The 21,749-nt window shown below is 38.3% G+C and overlaps 1 protein-coding gene across 2 annotated transcripts in view; it reads left to right on the top strand.

Moving 5' to 3' along the window:
* The window catches only part of LOC127507028 (growth arrest-specific protein 2), a 46,265-nt gene that overhangs the window by 122 nt on the left and 24,394 nt on the right, over positions 1–21,749 (top strand). The window contains exons 2-4 of one of the 2 annotated variants that reach the window (XM_051883877.1): positions 335–562; positions 6,757–6,905; positions 15,990–16,114. In XM_051883877.1, the coding sequence (XP_051739837.1) occupies positions 6,758–6,905; positions 15,990–16,114 (273 nt within the window). In that variant the 5' untranslated portion in view covers positions 335–562; position 6,757. Of the gene's footprint in view, positions 1–122; positions 563–6,756; positions 6,906–15,989; positions 16,115–21,749 lie in introns of those variants that run through there. The other variant, XM_051883876.1, reaches the window with a different exon arrangement.

The following is a 21,749-nucleotide window of genomic DNA, read 5'->3' as shown; positions in this document are numbered from 1 at the left end:
CCGTGGTAGTTTTTCAAAATAAAAGTTGCAAATTTGATTTTAACTCAATCATTCAAACAACCTAAGTTTAGTTTGAAATTTTATGTAATTCTTTTTTTACGATCTATAGCAGAACTTTGCTCAAATCGCTTGTTCCAACGCATGTTGAAACGTATACATAGATTATAATTTTACAAAAAACTTTTGTAGCCTATTTTATTTTAAATGTTGTATTATTTTGTATCTATATTATGAATATATATTTTTTCTTTTTTATTTTTGTAATTGTATTTGTATTTTTCCGGTCAGTTAACTTTTTTCTCTACTGTGGCTCGTTTTATGCTCTCTCATGCAGCTCCGTGATTCACAGTCGCGCTGATAAAGAAAGACGCGTCGCGTCGCGTCTCTCAGGGAGGCGGTGAGATGAGCGCACTTTGAACTGAGACCCGCAATGACAGTCGGCTCTTTGAGGCTCAGTGTCATGGTAAACAGTTTGAAGACCCTGTGCTTGAGAAAAGCATGAATTCATTGGAAACGAGAGTCCACTGTTGAAGAACCGACTGCAGGCAGTGCATTCTGGAGGGTGAGTGTATGTTTTTCGAGAAAGAGAAATGTTTCTTTTAGAGGATAGATAGATAGATAGATAGAATTACATATTGTACTGTAAAAAAATATTCTTAACAAATAAAACGTAAACAAAAACAAAAAGTTCCTTCATGCTTTTTGGAGGAATGCATCTAGAGTTTAGATCTGTCTACACATTGTAGTCTGTTTTTGTGGTTACTCTTAAGTTTTAAAAATGGCTCATGAAAGCACCAGCAGCTTTGAAATATTACTACAGTCATAAAATGTCAAGCATGCCCACTTGAAAACAGAAAACAACAGTTTTTCTCCTCAGTTTTTTTGCTATTAGACTGCAGAAGGTATTTTAGTTTTTCTCTCATAAATGAGCGGCCTCAGTTAAATGGGTTACTGTGCATTTAAAACTAACAGTTAAAGTGTGTAAAAGCCTGTAAATATAATTAAAGCCAGTCTGATACATCAAGCATTAAGGAATGGGATTGTGCAGACAACTAGACTGAATTGGGAAATGAAATAGACTTTGAACTTGCATGCAAAAGGCAAAAATTCAGGTTGAATTTAGAAAATGTGATAATATGACCACTGCATGGAGACATAAAAAGCTCTGTGTATGTGTGTGTGTGTGTGTGTGTGTGTGTGTGTGTGTGTGTGTGTGTGTGTGTGTGATTTACCCTTCACAGTCCTTTAAGGACAGAGTACAATGTGCGTTTTGTGCTTGATGAACATGACACAGCATTGAAGCTCAAATAACTGCAACAGAATCAGATATGCCAGCTGGAGTATTATCACTTATATTTCTTCATTAGTCAAGGTCAGTGTATGGTTTACGGATGGAAATTCACGCAATCAATGGGAGACACATATTGTCTTTATATCACTTCACTGTTGCACCTTCAATTTAAACTCATCTGTTTGCTAGAAAAATATTGACTGAAAGAACATTATGTTGTTCAGTATAATAGTCCCAGCTAAAGGTTTGTCTGTCACACTGTACACTGACCTTTGGTTTCAACCATATGTGCCCAATATGTGTGTTTATATGTGTGGTTATGAATGTAGTGTAAATGTCCTCTCCATCTGTGAACTGTGCGGGCTTGTGTTTGCCGAGCATCTGTTTCAAGGTGGTGATCATGCAGTTGTGTGAACGTCTAATGTCAGTAAATGGTGAGCAGTCTTTGAGAAGAGAGAGAGATTTTAATGAAAGCATGTCTGTTTAATTAAGAGTCACTTTTCTGAAGAAGATCTGTGTGGTACTTGTTCATACAAAACCTGACGCTATAATGCTATTTAATGGTAAGTGGCAAATAAGAGAGATCGTTATAAAGAAAAGGATAAATCTTTCATATGTCTGATTCCTTTTTTTTAAGGTAAAAGTATCAATTACTTATTAATTAATAAATATTAAGTCTTTAAGGAGTCACACCACGAAATTTTACAACTTAAACTAACCATGCCTTATCATTTTATATATATATATATATATATATATATATATATATATATATATATATGGTGTTTGTACTTTGTTGGCTATAATAAATGATTCACGAGCATGCAGAGCTCACGCTGAACAAACTCTGGCTTAATTTAAACACATCTTTGCCATTGTGTTCACATGCTCAACAAACATGTCTGTGATTGGCTACAGTGCTCAACGCAGCAAAAACACATTGTAAACAGAAACCTTTGACGCACTCTCTTTCTCTCTCTATACTGTGTGTGTGTGTGGTTGCTAAACTGTGTTCTGAGTGATTTTTATATGTTCTGGGAGGTTGCTTACTAATTATGTCAAAATACCTAGTCTGAGTGTACATTTACACAACAACGATGTACTACAAACCTTATTTTTACAGTTTACTTCACTTTGATATTCTTCTCATTATTTTCCTATAGCGGCTAATAAATCGGAAGTCTCACACATTCACAGAAAACACCTTACTTCCGCGTTGACCAATAAGGTGGATAGACTAAACACGTAATACGCATGTGCATACCGTCCCCGTTTTCACACATTTGTGTTTTTGCAGTTTAAACGGAGATGACAATGGTATCGTTTTTAAAAGTTTGTGTTTTCAGGCTACCAAACGTCGTTGTTGTGTAAATGAACATAAAAAGTTTTCCGTTTTTAGTTGAAAATGGTGTCATGTAAACAGCCCCTAAGAATCTTGGTGTCTATATTTCGTCTATTATATCCTCGCTCTGTTTACACCAGATATTAAGTGGACAGCGCTAAATACAGGTATAAATGGGGTCTAAAACGTTTTGAGCTTGTTCACTTTCGACCACTTCCAGATGTAGTTGAAACGCATTTGACCAGATTGCTTTCGTAGTTTAAACGCTCATGTGGTTGAATGTGTTCGAACAGCCACTAAAGACCTCCTGCTCTCCGCCTACTGACCTAATGCGTAAACATTATGGGAAGAGCGCTAACCAGATGGGTTTTAAACTTTGTAGGCTGAAGACCCAAGTTTGGTTTGAAGATGAATAACGTACCAAGCACAATGTTCTTTCACCACATTTGCTGTGGTCTAGCGGCTATCAGAGCAGAAACGAAAGCTGCTGCTCTCCATATGTTTTATCCTCTGCCAGATCTGATCATTTTGAAAAGTAATAGAGATACAGGCACTACTAATAATAAGGTCAGATCTCAGATTCTCTCGTATCAGCTTTCTCATTCAAGCAATGATGATCACTGAATCAGTCTGGGAAATATTAAAGCCAGACAGCACTGATATTATTAGTGGACTACTTACTGTTCATGTCTCAAAAGGCATCTTGCTTTTGTCCATATGGGACAGTGTGTCCTCTCTTTTATTCTTTAGAGTGCCAGTAACACCTCTTTTTTTCCCCTATGGTTTCTTTTTCTCTCAACCTTTTCCAGCACAGGAGCTCTTTCAGAAAGAAAAGAAAAGAGGAGATTTGGGTTTATCTGATAGACGTTTGGCAGGTAAAGTGAACTCTGGCGTGCTATTTTGTGAAACAAAAAAAATATACAGATTGACTTTCAGTTCGCATTCGACTGCCAGCCATTCAGAGCCCACCACAACAATGTGACGATTGTTGGACCCAAGTCCTCATTCCCAGGTTGCTTAGTGGGATACAGGAGAGCAAAACTTAGGAAGAGGTCCCGTTCTGCATCACTGAAAATATTTACACTTCTCAGAACTCATAACTTTTCTCTTGTGCCTCTGGAATTCACATGAGATGCAATGAATTATGATTAAGGGGAGATCCCTCGAAATGCTGGGTGGCATCACACATTATTGCCACATTTCTGTGGGCATAATTAACCAAACCACTGCCACTGCATTTAATGTATTTAAAAAACAAGAAACAAACCCTCAAAGAAAAATGATATGAAGTAACAAGCTTTGCTGAGAGACAGAACCAGATTAACTCGTCTGATAGGCAGGATTCACTAGAATTAAAAAAGAATGCACTGCTTTCATCTGTGTTTGTGTAGATCACTGATACATATTAAACTGGATTGGTTCACATTCTTCTGCAAACAGCCGCAGGTTGTTACAGGGAAATATAACTGCCTTAGACAAACAGGAATATGCTCCTGTAACCAACAGAGCAGTTAATAAAAGAGCTTGACAAGAGACAAATTTGTCATAAATAAATTGTTATAAATTGAACAAAACTTCACAACAGCACCACATTATGAATTAATAACCCAAATTAATTAACAAATTATGAATTAATAACAAATTGTACAATGACTATAAGTACATTTATTTTCAACTTTACCCAGATACATACTGTATGTAAAGCAATATATACTATGGCCCTGTCCCAAATGGAACTATAAGCCCTTGCGGTCCTCCTCCGAGTCCACACTTTCATGTTTGGATATTTCAAGTTGGATATTTAAGTATATCCAAGTATATCTGCATACATACAGTATACTTGTAATGTATAAAAGCATATTCAATCTCAACCGCTTGATTTCTTGTATCGCTGCAAAATATAAACTATATTATCGCCCAGACCTAATCTGTTAAATGCAACTATAATATTTTATAAATAATAACATCCTGATTTTTTTGTAAAGCTGCTTTGAAGCAATGTGTATTGTGAAACGCGCTATACAAAAAATGTGAAATGACTTGACAAATTTGGGGATTTGCATCACTTTTACTATTGCCCATATTTAGTAGTGAACTGGACAACTTACTAACTGTATTTAACAATGTAACTCATCCTGGCTTGTTTGTGCTATGGACTAGGGATGGGGATTAAACTGGTATTTCAAAGTATTGCTATACTTTACTTCATAATACTGTTTCAATATTCTGATGCCAATAATTACAAAACATTACAGTATATCATAACTGTAACAATAACTATATGGCAAAGATAAAGAATCACAGTATTATTGCATCATGTCACAGGTATCAATATAATATCACATTGCCATGTCCCTGCTCATTCCTACTGCTGACATCAATGATACATCAAACCTTGCGGTGGGGATGCGGAGAGTGTATATTAATAACCAGTTTTTTATTATCACAAAGTCTGCACATATTTGAATAAAAATACTGTAGTAATTTTGTGAAATATTATTACAATTTAAAATAACTGTCTTGAATATATTTTAAAATGTCATTTATTCCTGCTGAATTTTCAGCATCATTACTCCAGTCTTCAGTATCACATGATCCTTCAGAAATCATTTTAAAGGGATAGTTCACCCAAAAATGAAAATTATTCCAAGCTTTACTCACCCTCAAGCCATCCTAGGTGTATATGACTATCTTCTTTCAGACAAACACATTTGGAGATATTTTAAAAATTATCCTTAGTCCTCCAAAGTTTATAATGGTTGTGAATGGCAGCCCAAATTTAAAGACAAAAAAAAAAAAAAAAAAAAAATCCATACGACTCCAGGGGGTTAATAAAGGCCTTCTGTACTACGTTATTTTACATTAAAATGTTTTAAATAAGGATACTTGTCTTACACAAACACATCGATTTGCTTCAGAAGGCCTTTTTTAACCCCCTTGAGTCATATGGATTCATTTTTTTATGGATGGGTGCATTTTTTTTTTTGTCTTCAAAATTTGGGCTGCCATTCACTTTCATTAAAAACCTTGGAGGACTAAAGATATTTTTAAATACATCTCCGATTGTGTTCGTCTGAAAGAAAATAGTCATATACACCTAGGATGGCTTGAGGGTGAGTAAATTAATATTTTAAATCATGGGATAATTTTCATTTTTAGGTGAACTATCACTTTAATATGCTGATTTGCTGCTTAATATAAATATAATAACTTTGATGAATATAAAGTTCAATTATTACAATTTATTTGAAATAGAAATCTTGTGTAACATTATAAATGTCTTTACTGTCACTTTTGAGCAATTTAATGCATTCTTGCATTAGTTTCTTTCTGAAAACCCAAACACTTTGAACGGTAGAGTATATTAGACCAGAATATCAAAGAGAATTGCTGATGGACTCTTTTGACTTAGGGAAGTGAGCAACAATCTAGCAACCACTTAAAAGACTCTAAACACACATTGCAATGTCCTAGCAAACACTCTGAACATCTTATCCCGTGCCTATCAATGCCCTGACAACAACCCAGAACATCCTAGATATGTCCTAGAATCCAGTCAGAACACCTTAGCAATGGATCGGAGAATACTGTCAAAGTTGTCAGGATATCTCCAATATGGCGATGAGTTTTACATAGACAGTTATAACTCACTTTATCTACAGTAAGACACATTTTCTTCAGTAAATGCAATCTAGTTAGATTATCTGAATGTAAAATGGCTACTTATTTTGAGGTTTCATTGGGAAAAGCATGTTTATTTGTGTAAAGAGCCTTTGGGTCAAAGAGAATCACTAGGGCAGGACTGTAGAGAATCCACACAGTGTGCGACTGTTCGGTCTTTAAAAAAAGAAAGGGAAAAAGCAAGTGAATATGATATCACAGGACAAGGAAAAGAGAGCCTGGAACTGGACTGTGATGAGAGGATAGTAAGGAGGATAAGAGTCTACTGTGAACAACAGAAAGGGCTTGAATGATCAGAGGTGCTTTAGGAGAGAAAGACAACGTTTGTGCTCTGTGGGAAAGTGAAATAATTCATTTGAGGGATTGTGTCAGAGCCAAATGATTGAATTAATGTTATTTAGTTGTACTGATGTAGATGTGCCTCTGTCTGTGTTTTCTGAAGCATGTGTAGTCCTCTGAGCGGTAAGCAGCAGCCGGCTGGTCCGGGCCTCACAGATCTGCAGCAGTACAGTCAGTGGTTGGCCAGTAGACATGAGGCCAGTTTGCTGCCCATGAAGGAAGACCTGGCGCTCTGGCTCTCCAGTATGCTGGGTAAGTCATTTATAAAATGTTCCAATGTCTTAGTGCTTCTCACATCTTTCAAATCAGTTAGTATCAAGTCACAAACAAAAATTATCACTGGTCTGTTCTGAGTCATGGACAACAGGGAAAACTGGGACAATGCTACTGTATAAATACAAATAATGCAACTAACCATATAAATAATGCAACCAACCATAATTATACATAGTTAGGATAGCAAATAAATAGCTGTATTTCAGCCTACATTACTGAAAAAAACTGAAATGCATTGCTCTGGGTACATTTTGCTGCACTTTTCAAGTGACACGTCCACAAGAGGCGCTATAAGCGATATATTGTTTTTCTCCATTGCAGCTTATTAAAAAGGCCCAGTGTCATATGCCTGATATTGTGGTGCTTGTAGTATATTTCACTGAAAAATTAAAGGGTTAGTTCACCCAAAAATGAAAATTCTGTCATTAATTACTCACCCTCGTGCCGTTTTACACCCATAAGACCTTCGTTGATCTTCGGAACACAAATTAAGATATTTTTGTTTAAATCCGATGGCTCCGTGAGGCCTACATTGGGAGCAATGACATTTCCTCTCTCAAGATCAATAAAGGTACTAAAAACATATTTAAATCAGTTCATGTGAGTACAGTGGTTCAATATTAATATTATAAAGCGACGAGAATATTTTTGGTGTGCCAACAAAAACAAAATAACGACTTATTTAGTGATGACCAATTTCAAAACACTGCTTCAGGAAGATTCGGAGCATAATGAATCAGCATATCAAATCATGATTCGCTTGTCAAACCGCCAAACTGCTGAAATCACATGACTTTGGCGCTCCGAATCAGCTCGACACGCTGATTCATAACGCTCCGAAGCTTCCTGAAGCAGTGTTTTGAAATCTGCCATCACTAAACAATTCGTTATTTTGTTTTTTTTTGCCGCACCAAAAATATTCTCGTCGCTTTATAATATTAATATTGAACTACTGTACTCGCATGAACTGATTTAAATATGTTTTTAGCACCTTTATGGATCTTGAGAGAGGAAATGTCATTGCTCCCTATGCAGGCCTCACTGAGCCATCGGATTTAATCAAAAATATCTCAATTTGTGTTCCGAAGATTAACGAAGGTCTTACGGGTCTGCAACGGCATGAGCGTGAGTAATAAATGACAGAATTTTCATTTTTGGGTGAACTAACCCTTTAAATGTTACTGGTATGAAATAGCTTGTTCAGTTTTCTCCAAAACAGTTATATGTGAATGTGGCAACGTATTATTACGTTGGTTGTTTTTTCAGTTCAGAAATGAAATGTGAGCGAGTGGTGAGTGGTGTTGAATGGTTAATGCTCTATCACGTTTGAAATTAACGTTACCCCCTACAATAATCTCTACCTTAAACCTAAGGATAGTGTAAAAATGGTGGTTGATTATGATTTCACTTTTTTAACTTTAGCTAGTGTGTAATGTTGCTGTTTGAGCATAAACAACATTTGCAAAGTTTATGACGCTCAAAGTTATATGCAAAGGGAGATATTTTCTTTTAAAGGTGGTAGGGACTACAACGAGCTTCTTTCCGGGTTAGTGACATCACTAACCCTAAAACGTACATAAACCCTGCCCCCAAGAACACACAACAAAGGGTGTGAGGCCATGTTGGGCTGCTTTACAGAAGAGGAAGAGTTGTTGTAGTAGAGTGTTGTTGCCATTCCGTCATTTTACGCCAGACTGCTTCACAAACGAGGGTCAATTCAACACTGGATTTGCACAAAAGTTTAACATGACGGCACATGCTAGTCGACTACATGCAACTACATAAATGTATCCACTAACCATTCATAAACATCCAGATGCATTTTAAAAGTTGTAACTTCTTCCTAAGTCCTTCTTCGTTCTGCTGTAGTACAGTATTCTCAAGATGGAGAGGAAATGTTTAAATTCATGTCTCATTATTTGCATAGATTGCTCAGGTTGTGTCCAGCTACACTCTGTGTATCTTATGGATCATTTCTTTGTTTGATTTAAGCTATTAAGTCCTTAACAATTATGCTGTCCTTAATATGTGTCACACATTTGATGAATGTTTTGATTTTTATTTAATATAATCTATTTATGTGCATATGATTGCATGTGTACATGTTTTCTTTTCCAACATTTCCCAGCATTAATCAGATTCTGAATACCACTCACCATTTGAACCAAGAGACAAATTCTGAACCGAAAAGAATGGGTACAAATGTGTCATGGTCCTGGCTTCTGTTCTGTGTGTGTGTGGATGGAGGGGGATGTCTGTGGAATTTCTGGCAGCTCTCAGGCCGTGAACAGCCAGCTGCAACCAGGGCTTTGTCTTTGGTCTGCCTGGAGCAAAAGGAAGCCAGGAGCCGCAGTGGGCCGCACAGGGGCTTCATATGCAACCACACACCAACCACTAGATCCCTATCCAGATCTTCCACACTCTTTAGTGGCTTACCCCTGTCTCTGTGTTATTTTTTTAGACAAATAACTGCTCAGATCTCTGAATCTGATCTGTGCTACAGGAAGACAATTTGGTCCTGGTCTTGCCAGGATCCACTTGTATATTAAACACTCATATTTTGTTCCTTTCTTTTTATTGTTGTTTTTACTCATTTGCATTTTTAGTAGAGCGGGTGACGAGGTGCAGGTGTAATCAGACTCAGAGTGTGAATGAGAGTAAGGCTACGTTCACACTGTCAGTCCAAATCCAATTTATTCGCTATAAAAATAAATGTGATTTGACTTGACTTACATACTTGAGCTACTCCCCACAACAGGACAAATGGAAGAGTAAAAGAATAGTCGCTCTTACGCATCCGGTGTAAACAGCATGTTTGCGTCTCTGCACAGCCTTCAGAAGGTCCCCCCAGCATCGGGAACAAGTGAATGGTTTATTTTTCAATGCCGTCCCAAATTGCATCAGAGGATTATATGTTTTGTTCAGAGCATTTGACTGCAGATTATTTCATAAAGGAGGCACAGTGAAAACTTTTGTTGATGAAGCAGCCAACTGTATTAGACAAGCCCTAAAACGGATGATTTCAGACAGGGTCAGAATGAGGGTTAAAAATAATATTTTTTTAGAATATACAGGTGCTGGTCATATAATTAGAATAACATCAAAAAGTTGATTTATTTCACTAATTCCATTCAAAAAGTGAAACTTGTATATTATATTCATTCATTACACACAAACTGATATATTTCAAATGTTTATTTCTTTTAATTTTGATGATTATAACTGACAACTAAGGGAAATCCCAAATTCAGTATCTCAGAAAATTAGAATATTACTTAAGACCAATACAAAGAAAGGATTTTTAGAAATCTTGGCCAACTGAAAAGTATGAACATGAAAAGTATGAGCATGTACAGCACTCAATACTTAGTTGGGGCTCCTTTTGCCTGAATTACTGCAGCAATGTGGCGTGGCATGGAGTCGATCAGTCTGTGGCACTGCTCAGGTGTTATAAGAGCCCAGGTTGCTCTGATAGTGGCCTTCAGTTCTTCTGCATTGTTGGGTCTGGCATATCGCATCTTCCTCTTCACAATACCCCATAGATTTTCTATGGGGTTAAGGTCAGGAGAGTTTGCTGGCCAATTAAGAACAGGGATACCATGGTCCTTAAACCAGGTACTGGTAGCTTTGGCACTGTGTGCAGGTGCCAAGTCCTGTTGGAAAATGAAATCTGCATCTCCATAAAGTTGGTCAGCAGCAGAAAGCATGAAGTGCTCTAAAACTTCCTGGTATACGGCTGCGTTGACCTTGGACCTCAGAAAACACAGTGGACCAACACCAGCAGATGACATGGCACCCCAAACCATCACTGACTGTGGAAACTTTACACTGGACCTCAAGCAACGTGGATTGTGTGCCTCTCCTCTCTTCCTCCAGACTCTGGGACCCTGATTTCCAAAGGAAATGCAAAATTTACTTTCATCAGAGAACATAACTTTGGACCACTCAGCAGCAGTCCAGTCCTTTTTGTCTTTAACCCAGGCGAGACGCTTCTGACGCTGTCTGTTGTTCAAAAGTGGCTTGACACAAGGAATGAAACCCATGTCTTACATACGTCTATGCGTAGTGGTTCTTGAAGCACTGACTCCAGCTGCAGTCCACTCTTTGTGAATCTCCCCCACATTTTTGAATGGGTTTTGTTTCACAATCCTCTCCAGGGTGCGGTTATCCCTATTGCTTGTACACTTTTTTTCTACCACATCTTTTCCTTCCCTTCGCCTCTCTATTAATGTGCTTGGACACAGCCAGCCTCTTTTGCAATGACCTTTTGTGTCTTGCCCTCCTTGTGCAAGGTGTCAATAGTCGTCTTTTGGACAACTGTCAAGTCAGCAGTCTTCCCCATGATTGTGTAGCCTACAGAACTAGACTGAGAGACCATTTAAAGGCCTTTGCAGGTATTTGAGTTAATTAGCTGATTAGAGTGTGGCACCAGGTGTCTTCAATATTGAACCTTTTCACAATATTCTAATTTTCTGAGATACTGAATTTGGGATTTTCCTTAGTTGTCAGTTATAATCATCAAAATTAAAAGAAATAAACATTTGAAATATATCAGTCTGTGTGTAATGAATGAATATAATATACAAGTTTCACTTTTTGAATGGAATTAGTGAAATAAATCAACTTTTTGATGATATTCTAATTATATGACCAGCACCTGTACAACCTGAATTCCGGAAATGTTGGAATGGTTTTTAAATTTGAATAAAATGAATACTAAAAGACTTTCAAATCACATGAGCCAATATTTTATTCACAATAGAACATAGATAACATAACAAATGTTTAAACTGAGAAATTTTACAGTTTTATGCACAAAATGAGCTCATTTCAAATTTGATGCCTGCTACAGGTCTCAAAATAGTTGGGACGGGGGCATGTTTACCATGGTGTAGCATCTCCTCTTCTTTTCAAAACGGTGTGAAGTCGTCTGGGCATTGAGGTTATGAGTTTCTAGAGTTTTGGTGTTGAAATTTGGTCCCATTCTTGCCTGATATAGGTTTCCAGCTGCTGAAGAGTTTGTGGTCGTCTTTGACGTATTTTTCTCTATAGGTGAAAGATCTGGACTGCAGGCAGGCCAATTCAGCACCCGGACTCTTCTACGACGAAGCCATGCTGTTGTAATAGCTGCAGTATGTGGTTTTGCATTGTCCTGCTGAAATACACAAGGCCTTCCCTGAAATAGACGTCGTCCTGGAGGGGAGCATATGTTGCTCTAAAACCTTTACATTCCTTTCAGCATTCATAGTGCCTTCCAAAACATGCAGGCTGCCCATACTGTATGCACTTATGCACCCCCATACCATCAGAGATGCTGGCTTTTGAACTGAACGCTGATAACACGCTGGAAGGTCTCCCTCCTCTTTAGCCCGGAGGACACGGCATCCGTGATTTCCAACAAGAATGTCAAATTTATACTCGTCTGAACACTTTTCCACTTTGAAAGAGTCCATTTTAAATGAGCCTTGGCCCACAGGACACAACGGCACTTTTGGACCATGTTCACATATGACTTCCTTTTTGCGTGATAGAGCTTTAGTTGGCATCTGCAGATAGCATGGCGGATTGTGTTTATCGACAGTGGTTTCTGGAAGTATTCCTGGGCCCGTTTAGTAATGTCATTGACACAATCATGCCGATGAGTGATGCAGTGTCGTCTGAGGGCCCGAAGACCACGAGCATCCAATAAAGGTTTTCGGCCTTGTCCCTTACGCACAGAGATTTCTCCAGTTTCTCTTAATCTTTTGATGATGTTATGCACTGTATATGATTTTATTTATATAGCGCTTTTCACAGATTGTGTCAAAGCAGCTTTACAGTGATAAGTGGTATATCATTTTGGCTGCACAGCAGCTCTTAAAGAAAATGGTGTCAATGCAGGCAGATCAAAGCACTGTTGAATATCAAATGTCAAGTGTTTACGCACTTGAATATCAAATATCAAATGTTTACACACTCTTTCACAGCTCTGCCTACTTCTGAGAGACTCTGCCTCTCTAAGACATCCCTTTTATAGCTAATCATGTTACGGACCTGATATCAATTAACTTAATTAGTTGCTAGATGTTCTCCCAGCTGAATCTTTTCAAAATGTCTTGCTTTTTCAGCTATTTGTTGCCCCCATGCCAACTTTTTTGAGACCTGTAGCAGGCATCAAATTTGAAATGAGCTCATATAGTGTATAAAAGTGTAAAATTTCTCTGTTTAAACATTTGTTATGTTATCTATGTTCTATTGTGAATAAAATATTGCCTCATGTGATTTGAAAGTTTTTTAGTTTTCATTTTATTCAAATTTAAAAAACGTCCCAACATTTCTGTACTTCGGGTTGTAGTTTGGTGCACATTTGTAGTTTAAATTTGAGTTTAAGCAAGAATTAAGATGAAATGAATTACAAAGAAATGTAGATATATTCTGTAAGCTTAGTTTTTGATAATATATTTAATTTTTCAATATGAATACCTATACATATTTTACGGAATATACGGAAGTTGTATGTTTTGTGTGTGTGTGCATAACATCATTATTAACATTATAAGTGAACTTCAAGAAACATATTAAAATAATAAAAAATACACATCATGACCCCTTCAATATTGCCAGTAATTTCAAAGTAATCTGTTCAAACTGCATTACTTCAGTTCTCACCTCTCAGGTGGTGTATATTTTGATTCTTTGGAGATGAAGAGAGTGCAAGATATGGAATAAAGGAGGTACGTTCAGAAAGAATTTCACAAGCTCTCCGTCTCCTCTCCACCGGGCTCAATTACCACATTTGGAACTCATTAAAACATCTAAACCCCCTCGACCACTGACGCCCCCTCTTTATGAAAAAAAAAAAAAAAAAAAACATGGAGTAGATGAGAAAATATGCTCTTTCCACAGATACCCCAACCCCCTGCCACCACCTCCTGTTTCACAGTGACATCATGTAGAAAGAATGATAGTCTGGAAGTCAGTAAAATGCAGCCGCCACATGTTGATCTGTGTAGAACTGAGTCTGTGTCTCTGTGTGTGTTTCATCTGGATTACTATTGCAAAATAAACCAGCTGTTTCCTTCCAAAACACTTGTCTGTTTTGGGGACTGAAATGTGTTTATTTGTGAATCATAGCTGCAACAAATGTCTTGAGACGGTTGTGCGTCATTATGAGTATGCATTGAGAATGCCTTTAAAATTCCTGAAATTGAATTGAATTTGAATTTACAACCCAAATTCCGGAAATGTTGGGACGTTTTTTAAAATTTGAATAAAATGCAAACTAAAAGACTTTCAAATCACATGAACCAATATTTTATTCACAATAGAACATAGATAACATAAATGTTTAAATTGAGAAATTTTACATTTTTATCCACTAAATGAGCTCATTTCAAATTTGATGTTTGCTACAGGTCTCAAAAAAGTTGGCACGGGGGCAACAAATGGCTGAAAAAGCAAGAAAATTTGAAAAGATTCAGCTGGGAGAACATCTAGCAACTAATTAAGTTAACTGATATCAGGTCTGTAACATGATTAGCTATAAATGGGATGTCTTAGAGAGGCAGAGTCTCTCAGAAGTAAAGATGGGCAGAGCTGTGAAAGAGTGCGAATCTTTGCAAATCTCATCATCTACAGTGCATAACATCGTCAAAAGATTCAGAGAAACTGGAGAAATCTCTGTGCGTAAGGGACAAGGCCGAAGACCTTTATTGGATGCCTGTGGTCTTCGGGCCCTCAGACAACACTGCATCACTCATCGGCATGATTGTGTCAATGACATTACTAAATGGGCCCAGGAATACTTCCAGAAATTACTGTCGATAAACACAATCCACTGTGCCATCTGCAGATGCCAACTAAAGCTCTATCACGCAAAAAGGAAGCCATATGTGAACATGGTCCAGAAGCGGCGTCGTGTCCTGTGGGCCAAGGCTAATTTAAAATGGACTGTTTCAAAGTGGAAAAGTGTTCTATGGTCAGACGAGTCCAAATTTGACATTCTTGTTGGAAATCACGGAAAGGTATATAAAGGTTTTAGAGCAACATATGCTCCCCTCCAGACGACATCTTTTTCAGGGAAGGCCTTGTGTATTTCAGCAGGACAATGCAAAACCACATACTGCAGCTATTACAACAGCATGGCTTTGTCGTAGAAGAGTCCGGGTGCTGAATTGGCCTGCCTGCAGTCCAGATCTTTCACCTATAGAGAAAAATACGTCAAAGACGACCACAAACTCTTCAGCAGCTGGAAACCTATATCAGGCAAGAATGGGACCAAATTTCAACAACAAAACTCCAGAAACTCATAACCTCGATGTCCAGATGTCTTCACACTGTTTTGAAAAGAAGAGGAGATGCTACATCATGGTAAACATGCCCCCATCCCAACTATTTTGAGACCTGTTGCAGGCATCAAATGAGCTCATTTTGTCCATAAAATTGTAAAATTTCTCAGTTTAAACATTTGTTATGTTATCTATGTTCTACTGTAAATAAAATATTGGCTCATGTGATTTGAAAGTCTATTAGTTTTCATTTTTTCAAATTTAAAAAATGTCCCAACATTTCTATACTTCGAGTTGTAGTTTGGTGCACATTTTTTTATTTAAATTTGAGTTTACGCAAGAATTAAGATTAAATGAATTACAAAGAAATGTAGATATGTTCTGTAAACTTAGTTTTTGATAATATATTTAATTTTTTAATATGAATACCTATACATATTTTCATACTCATAACAATAATTGTTATATATTATGATTTAAAAAAAAAAGAGTAATAAGTATAATGGTTATTTGAGTAAGTATTTCTAGAATTATATTAATAATCCAATATGATATTAATAATGTTTGAAATGTTACCTACTGTATAGAAATTCTTAAATTCACCTAATAAATTTCTCTAGCCCTGATTTGAGAATACACATTAATTCCCAGAAGCTGTAAAGCTAATTTCTGACCATTATGCTGTAATTCAGTAATGCACCAATAAGAGTTAAGATAACCCAAGTACAATGAAGCACAACCAAACCAAGTCTTTTGTGAGAAATTAATCTCTTTCTGTTATATTTTGCATCAGATGTGGAAATCACAGCCGAGAGCTTCATGGACAGGTTAGACAACGGTTTCCTGTTGTGCCAGCTGGCTGAAACTCTGCAGGAGAAGTTCAGGCAAAATGACTCAGGTGTGAGTTCACCAGGAAAGGTACTGATTTATTATTATTTATCAAATAAATTTAAGTAACATTGTGTTTGGGAACGAGAAACTGCATCATTGCGTTGGTGCTATGGGAACGTCTTCAGCGTGCACCGGTGTCTGAATCACATATAAACGCGCCAATACTATTAGCCAAGGACGAAGTCAGGTGATGTTACATAGTACGTGACCACGTCCATAAAACGGCAACTGCAAATGATGTTCTTCATTTGTTTGAAAACCTCGGTTCCGCCTCCCAAAGCAGACAAATGTATAGGTATAGGTATAGGTATAGGTGTAGGTATAGGACAGGTTTTACACCACAGGCCTGAGTGGTGGACATAAATCCAAAGGGCCCAGACTGGACATAATCTATTCAAACTTTACTGCTCCGATGAGTCAAACTGTGGAGGGGAGAAAGCTTGAAGAATAACAGGATGAAATGTTGATGAAGGCACCTTTGGGATGTAGTCCGGCCTAGGGTGCAATATCACCTTGACCAGTCCAGGGTCAAAATAAAGGCAGGAGGAGGCTACTGAAAGGGCCTGCAAGTCTCCTATCCTCTTAAGAGTAGTAATCACTACTGGTAGAGCTACCTTGAGAGTCAGAAGCTTCTCTGAGGCTGACTCCAAGGGTTCAAAGGGAGCATTCAACAACCCTTCCAATACAATAGAACAATCTCATTAAGGAACCAATTGTCTGCAGATAGGACTGAGCTATCTGGCACCATGCAGGAAGCAGGATACAAGGACATCTTTCCCCATAGAAGCTCCATCTATGTAAATGTGGCAAGCCGAAATAGCGGCTACAAACACCTTCAGGGTAGCACTACGACGTGCATGCTAATAATTTCTTCTGCGCTTTATTTATGATTAAGTGATGCACATGCAATTGAAGAGCACAGTATAATGTCTGACAGGACAGGAAAGTTAGCTTTTCTGAGGTGAGAGACTTTTTTTGTAACAATTTACAAAAATAACGTTAGAATAATGACACTGACATATAGCCTGAAAACATCTAATCTAGCGCAGATAATGAATCAGGACAAATTGATTTTCTCAGGCATTCTTTACTTAAAGGGTTAGTTCTCCCATAGAAAGCATCGAAATTACCACATTCAAGGTCCAGAGAAGTAGTAACTTTTAGAAGTACTAATTTTTCCTCTTCCCTGTCAGTCTGCTACGCAGTTGCCACAGTGAACGCAGTGCAGAGCTTACGTGTTCTACGTCAGAACGCCGTCCATTGTAAGGGGAACAACAAAAAACACAGCAAAAAAATCTAAGTTCCAAGTTCTGTATCGTCTTTAAAGACTTATCTCAGAAGACAGAAAAAAAACAACTCAACCACATAGTTACTCAACTCAACCAAGCGCTATACAAATAAATGTGAACATAACTTGGCTACGACACAACTGAGAAAACTAAGCTCTTAAATTCAAGAACAGGTGAAAGTAATCAGTAACTATAGAAATAAACAAGGATCAACAACACAGGGAGACAAATGGGCACAGGGAGAACTAAACTAAAACACATTGAAACACCTGACAACTAGCATGACAACTACCATGAGAGAAAACCTGACGACTAGCATGAGAGAAAATGCCACACACCATTATAAAGTGACACCTACCATTTTGCAATGAATTATGAAATTGGCAGCAGTTTGCCCTCGGTCCAGAGCAGGATCTGCTGCACCAGCCTGAACGGGGCGCGAATGCAGCCCGCCCTGGTAATTCATGTAGGAGACCACCGATGTGTTGTCCGTCTGCACCAACACATGGTAGCCCCTAAGATCTGGGAGGAAGTGTAACAATGCCAGAAACACAACCCTCATTTCCAGGCAATTTCTGTGCCACAAGCATCCACGAGCCGGCGACTGTCAAGGACAGCCCCCCAGCATGAGTGAGGCATCTGTTGTGATAGTTTTCCTCCTGCTCCACCTGCTGGGCCAATATCAGCCAGTCGAGACAAAGAGACTAGACCAAACGGAAGAAACCAATATTGGTAAACTTTGCCGTCGAAAGCAAACCTCAGGAACTTCCTGTGTACAGGCAATATCTCTATGTGGAGGGGGAATCAACTCAGTGTGCTGAAACAGGAAACAACCAAGCTGACTGAGAGATATTTTTGAGTGGAGATTTCCATGACCTTGTGATCTCACTATGGAGGTCAGGAAAGAAAGTTTCTGCTTCGGTGGCTGGGCCCATCAACCACTCGTAAGCACTCATTTAATTTACCTTCCCTCCTGATGGCCAATCAATGTTCAACTTAGCCACCGGTCGAGTTACAACCTCGAGCAGCTCCTCATAAGATTTAGATTACGAGGGCTGCTCTACAGCTGCACCCAATTCATAACCTCCCTCAACATCCAAATCCTCGAAGCAGGACCCAACGGAAGGCAGGTCCTCATCCAGTCCGGAAGAAATGTGGGCTTTCAAATCTGAAACGGGACCCTTGGAGTCTGTGGAAAGAGAAAGAGAAAAGCCATTGCCCATCTCAGGCTCATCCAACATCTCCATCTGCAACCCCTGTGATTTAAGTGGCCGCACTGCCTCAGCAGACACAGGACCCAAACTACAAGGTGCAGAAGCCAAGCTCCCTTTATCATTAAAGTGATCGAGGCAGGAGCAGAGCTTCCTCACTGTAAATCTCTCACAGTGAGGACAGTAAGCCCCTTCAAGGGCTGACCTAGTGTGCTCTACTGCCTAACAAACAACACAAAGTCATCTCCAGAAACAAAGCGGGGGCACGGCGGAACACATCTCTTGAACTTATTCATAAAGACATTCCCATAGCTTCAACGCAATGACGCAGCATCACTGTTCCCTCGAAAGGAAACAAACAGTTAATTCAAAAGTTACTAAATATGAAGCACATTTTAGGTGACCTAAGAAAACATTTTTTTCAATGTTGTAAGCTGTGCCATTTTCCGAACTAAGAATCAAGATCAACTGAAGTGACAGCTACACCCGTGGTTGGTATGTAATTGTGTCTGAGTTTTGTTACTGTGTTGCACTGATACCGCAACCATTGAAGTATTCCACACAGCAACTCATGAAACCTGTAAACCACATTCACCGGTTCTAATTCACTGTTTCTAACTGTAGAACAGAGTCCTGCACGGGTCCCGTTTGATAAACCCGCACCCGCCCCGCACCCGCAGTTATTAACAGCACACCGACCCGATATCCGACAGAAACACTGATTTTAGCCCGTACCCGACCCGACCCGTTTGACATAAAAAACGCGACCCGACCCGCAACCGCACCCGCATTAAATCTCCTTCATGACATGAGGTTTCTCATGTAGCCTAACACTAGCAATAAAACCAACATTAGGCATTCTGTGTGTTGCTGCATTTAATTAAACACTGACAACACAAGTAAAATAATAGAACAAAGAATGTTTTAGTAGGCCTATTTAACTGTAAGCTTAAAGCTAGTAAATATTTTATCAGATTCACTCGGCATTTAAACACGGTTGTCTCTTCTGAAACTCAGCAGTGTTTACTTGGCCGCTGGTCCTCTTTGTAGCAGTGTGAAAAATATTCTGAAACTTTTATCTTATCTTAAAAGCTAATAACATTTATTAATTAGTTTATAAAGCCCACATTTAACGTTACCGAAAAAAGCTCAGTGATCCGTCAGATCCTGTAGGTTGGTTAGTACAGTTTACTGCTGAACAACTCCTTTTGTCGGTGTGAAATAACACAGAAATCGAAAATTAATAGTTAGTAATCTTCAATCTCCCCTCGAAGCTCCGGCAGTCCTCAGATAAGCTGTCAATCACAACTGTCAATCATAACGACACGCCCCGTTTCTATAGCATCAGATTGCTAGCTAAAATCAAACTTATCACAAAAACTAACAATTGAACATATATCAGCATGATAACAACTACCTTAAATCACCAAAACCATCTTTCGGAAAATTTTATTGGAAGTGTAATTTATTTTTTTTATTTTGACTCAAGTCCCGTTCGTTTGCATGGAGTGGGCGGGGTTTATGACCTGTACTGCATCCAGCCACCAGGGGGCGATCAAAGAGCCCGCAGCTTCACTTTTCAGGACGTATGAGACACACCTAGTACCAACTGTTTGTGATCCAGCTTATAGTCTCCGGAGCGATACTGGTTACGGCAACAATGAAGGGGAGGGCACGCACTTTATTACAGTTCATCTGAGTTGTTTTACGGATAAAAAGTTTACTAGTTTATTAAGCACCCCCATCTAAAAAAAAAGGTCTGTATATATTTGTTTACTGTTAGTTATAGCGAGTGTTTTTGTGTAATTCGATCGCTGTGTATGTTAATGCAAGGGAGAGAGAGAGTTTAGAGATAAAAGACTTTAATGCACACTTCTTGTACTTTGTTTTATTCAGCTCTTACAGTGATTTTCTGGAGTGAAAACGGACGTTTCATCTTTTGTATGCTGTACAATAAACATCATAAAACTCATCAGTAAAGTTTTGGCCATCATTCGGATGGGGTCCGCTACAACAGGCTTGTACTAATAGTGGAGCAAGATGACAACATAATTTATAACCGTAATTAAACTAAACTATACCAGTTCTGTCTCCATGCAGCATATATTCTCTGGCTCTGTAGGCATTATTGTCCGAATCCGGTTTGAACTGAACACCATTACTGACAGTTTCTGTCATTTTCAGTGCTTGAGATTGTCCTGTTTTTGTTGTTGCATAAGCTCTTGAAGTTCCGCCCTCTTCTTGAAACTGGGCCGGGAGCAGCAGCTCATTTGCATTTAAACGGACACACACAAAAACGGCTTGTTTTTGTTCGCCCCCCAAAACAGGCTATTTTAACATTCTATAAAAAATTATCTGTGGGGTATTTTGAGCTAAAACTTCACATACACACTCTGGAGACATCAGAGAGTTATTTTACATCTTGTAACAAGGGGCATAATAGGTGCCCTTTAAAATATTAGACCAATTTTCTCAAACTGTAGAAGGTTTTTGCTGTAGTTTCCATATAATCAACTCAATTGTGGTTGACAGATATTTCCTAGTCATCTTGTAGTGTGATTGTGAATTGAACATTAGTACATTAGAACATTAACACTCTGAATTCATTATTTCAGTATTTTCTGCATTTACTGTAGCAATGTTGCATGTATGTCCTTAGCAGTAACATAAATGAATTCAGCATGGCTGCCAAAATGCATGTTTTGAAAATAACCGTATAAAATACTGCAGTTTATTGGGTTCAGGTGCTTGTATTGAATGCATTTTTAGTTTCTCTCATACAAAGACTTTTGTCTGGAGTCAGGGCCGCTTGCCATTTCCCGTCAAACCTCGGCATTGTGGGACGATGAACTTTGGAAAATCACTGAGCTTTTTCATTTTAACAGAGCAGTCTAATGAAAGCAGTGACTTGTTAAGTGTTCAAAAACTCCTCCAGATGGGAAAACCATTAAGATCAGGAGATTTTTTCGATGGTAAATTAAGAAAATATTTCTGCTTGTCTTGGCCAAAAACCACCTCTTACAGATACTCAGAATGGGGCTTTCTGTTAGTTTTGCTCCAGTTCTACTAATAGAGTCCCTGAAGTATAACAGCACAAGAAATACACAGTAGACCTCATGGCCTGTAGTTTCCTCGATTGGCATATAAAAGCAATCATGATAT

This window comes from Ctenopharyngodon idella, chromosome 24 (genome assembly GCF_019924925.1).
Source record: "Ctenopharyngodon idella isolate HZGC_01 chromosome 24, HZGC01, whole genome shotgun sequence".
NCBI classification, from domain to species: Eukaryota; Metazoa; Chordata; class Actinopteri; order Cypriniformes; family Xenocyprididae; genus Ctenopharyngodon; species Ctenopharyngodon idella.
This window is presented reverse-complemented; position numbering and strand designations above follow the sequence as displayed.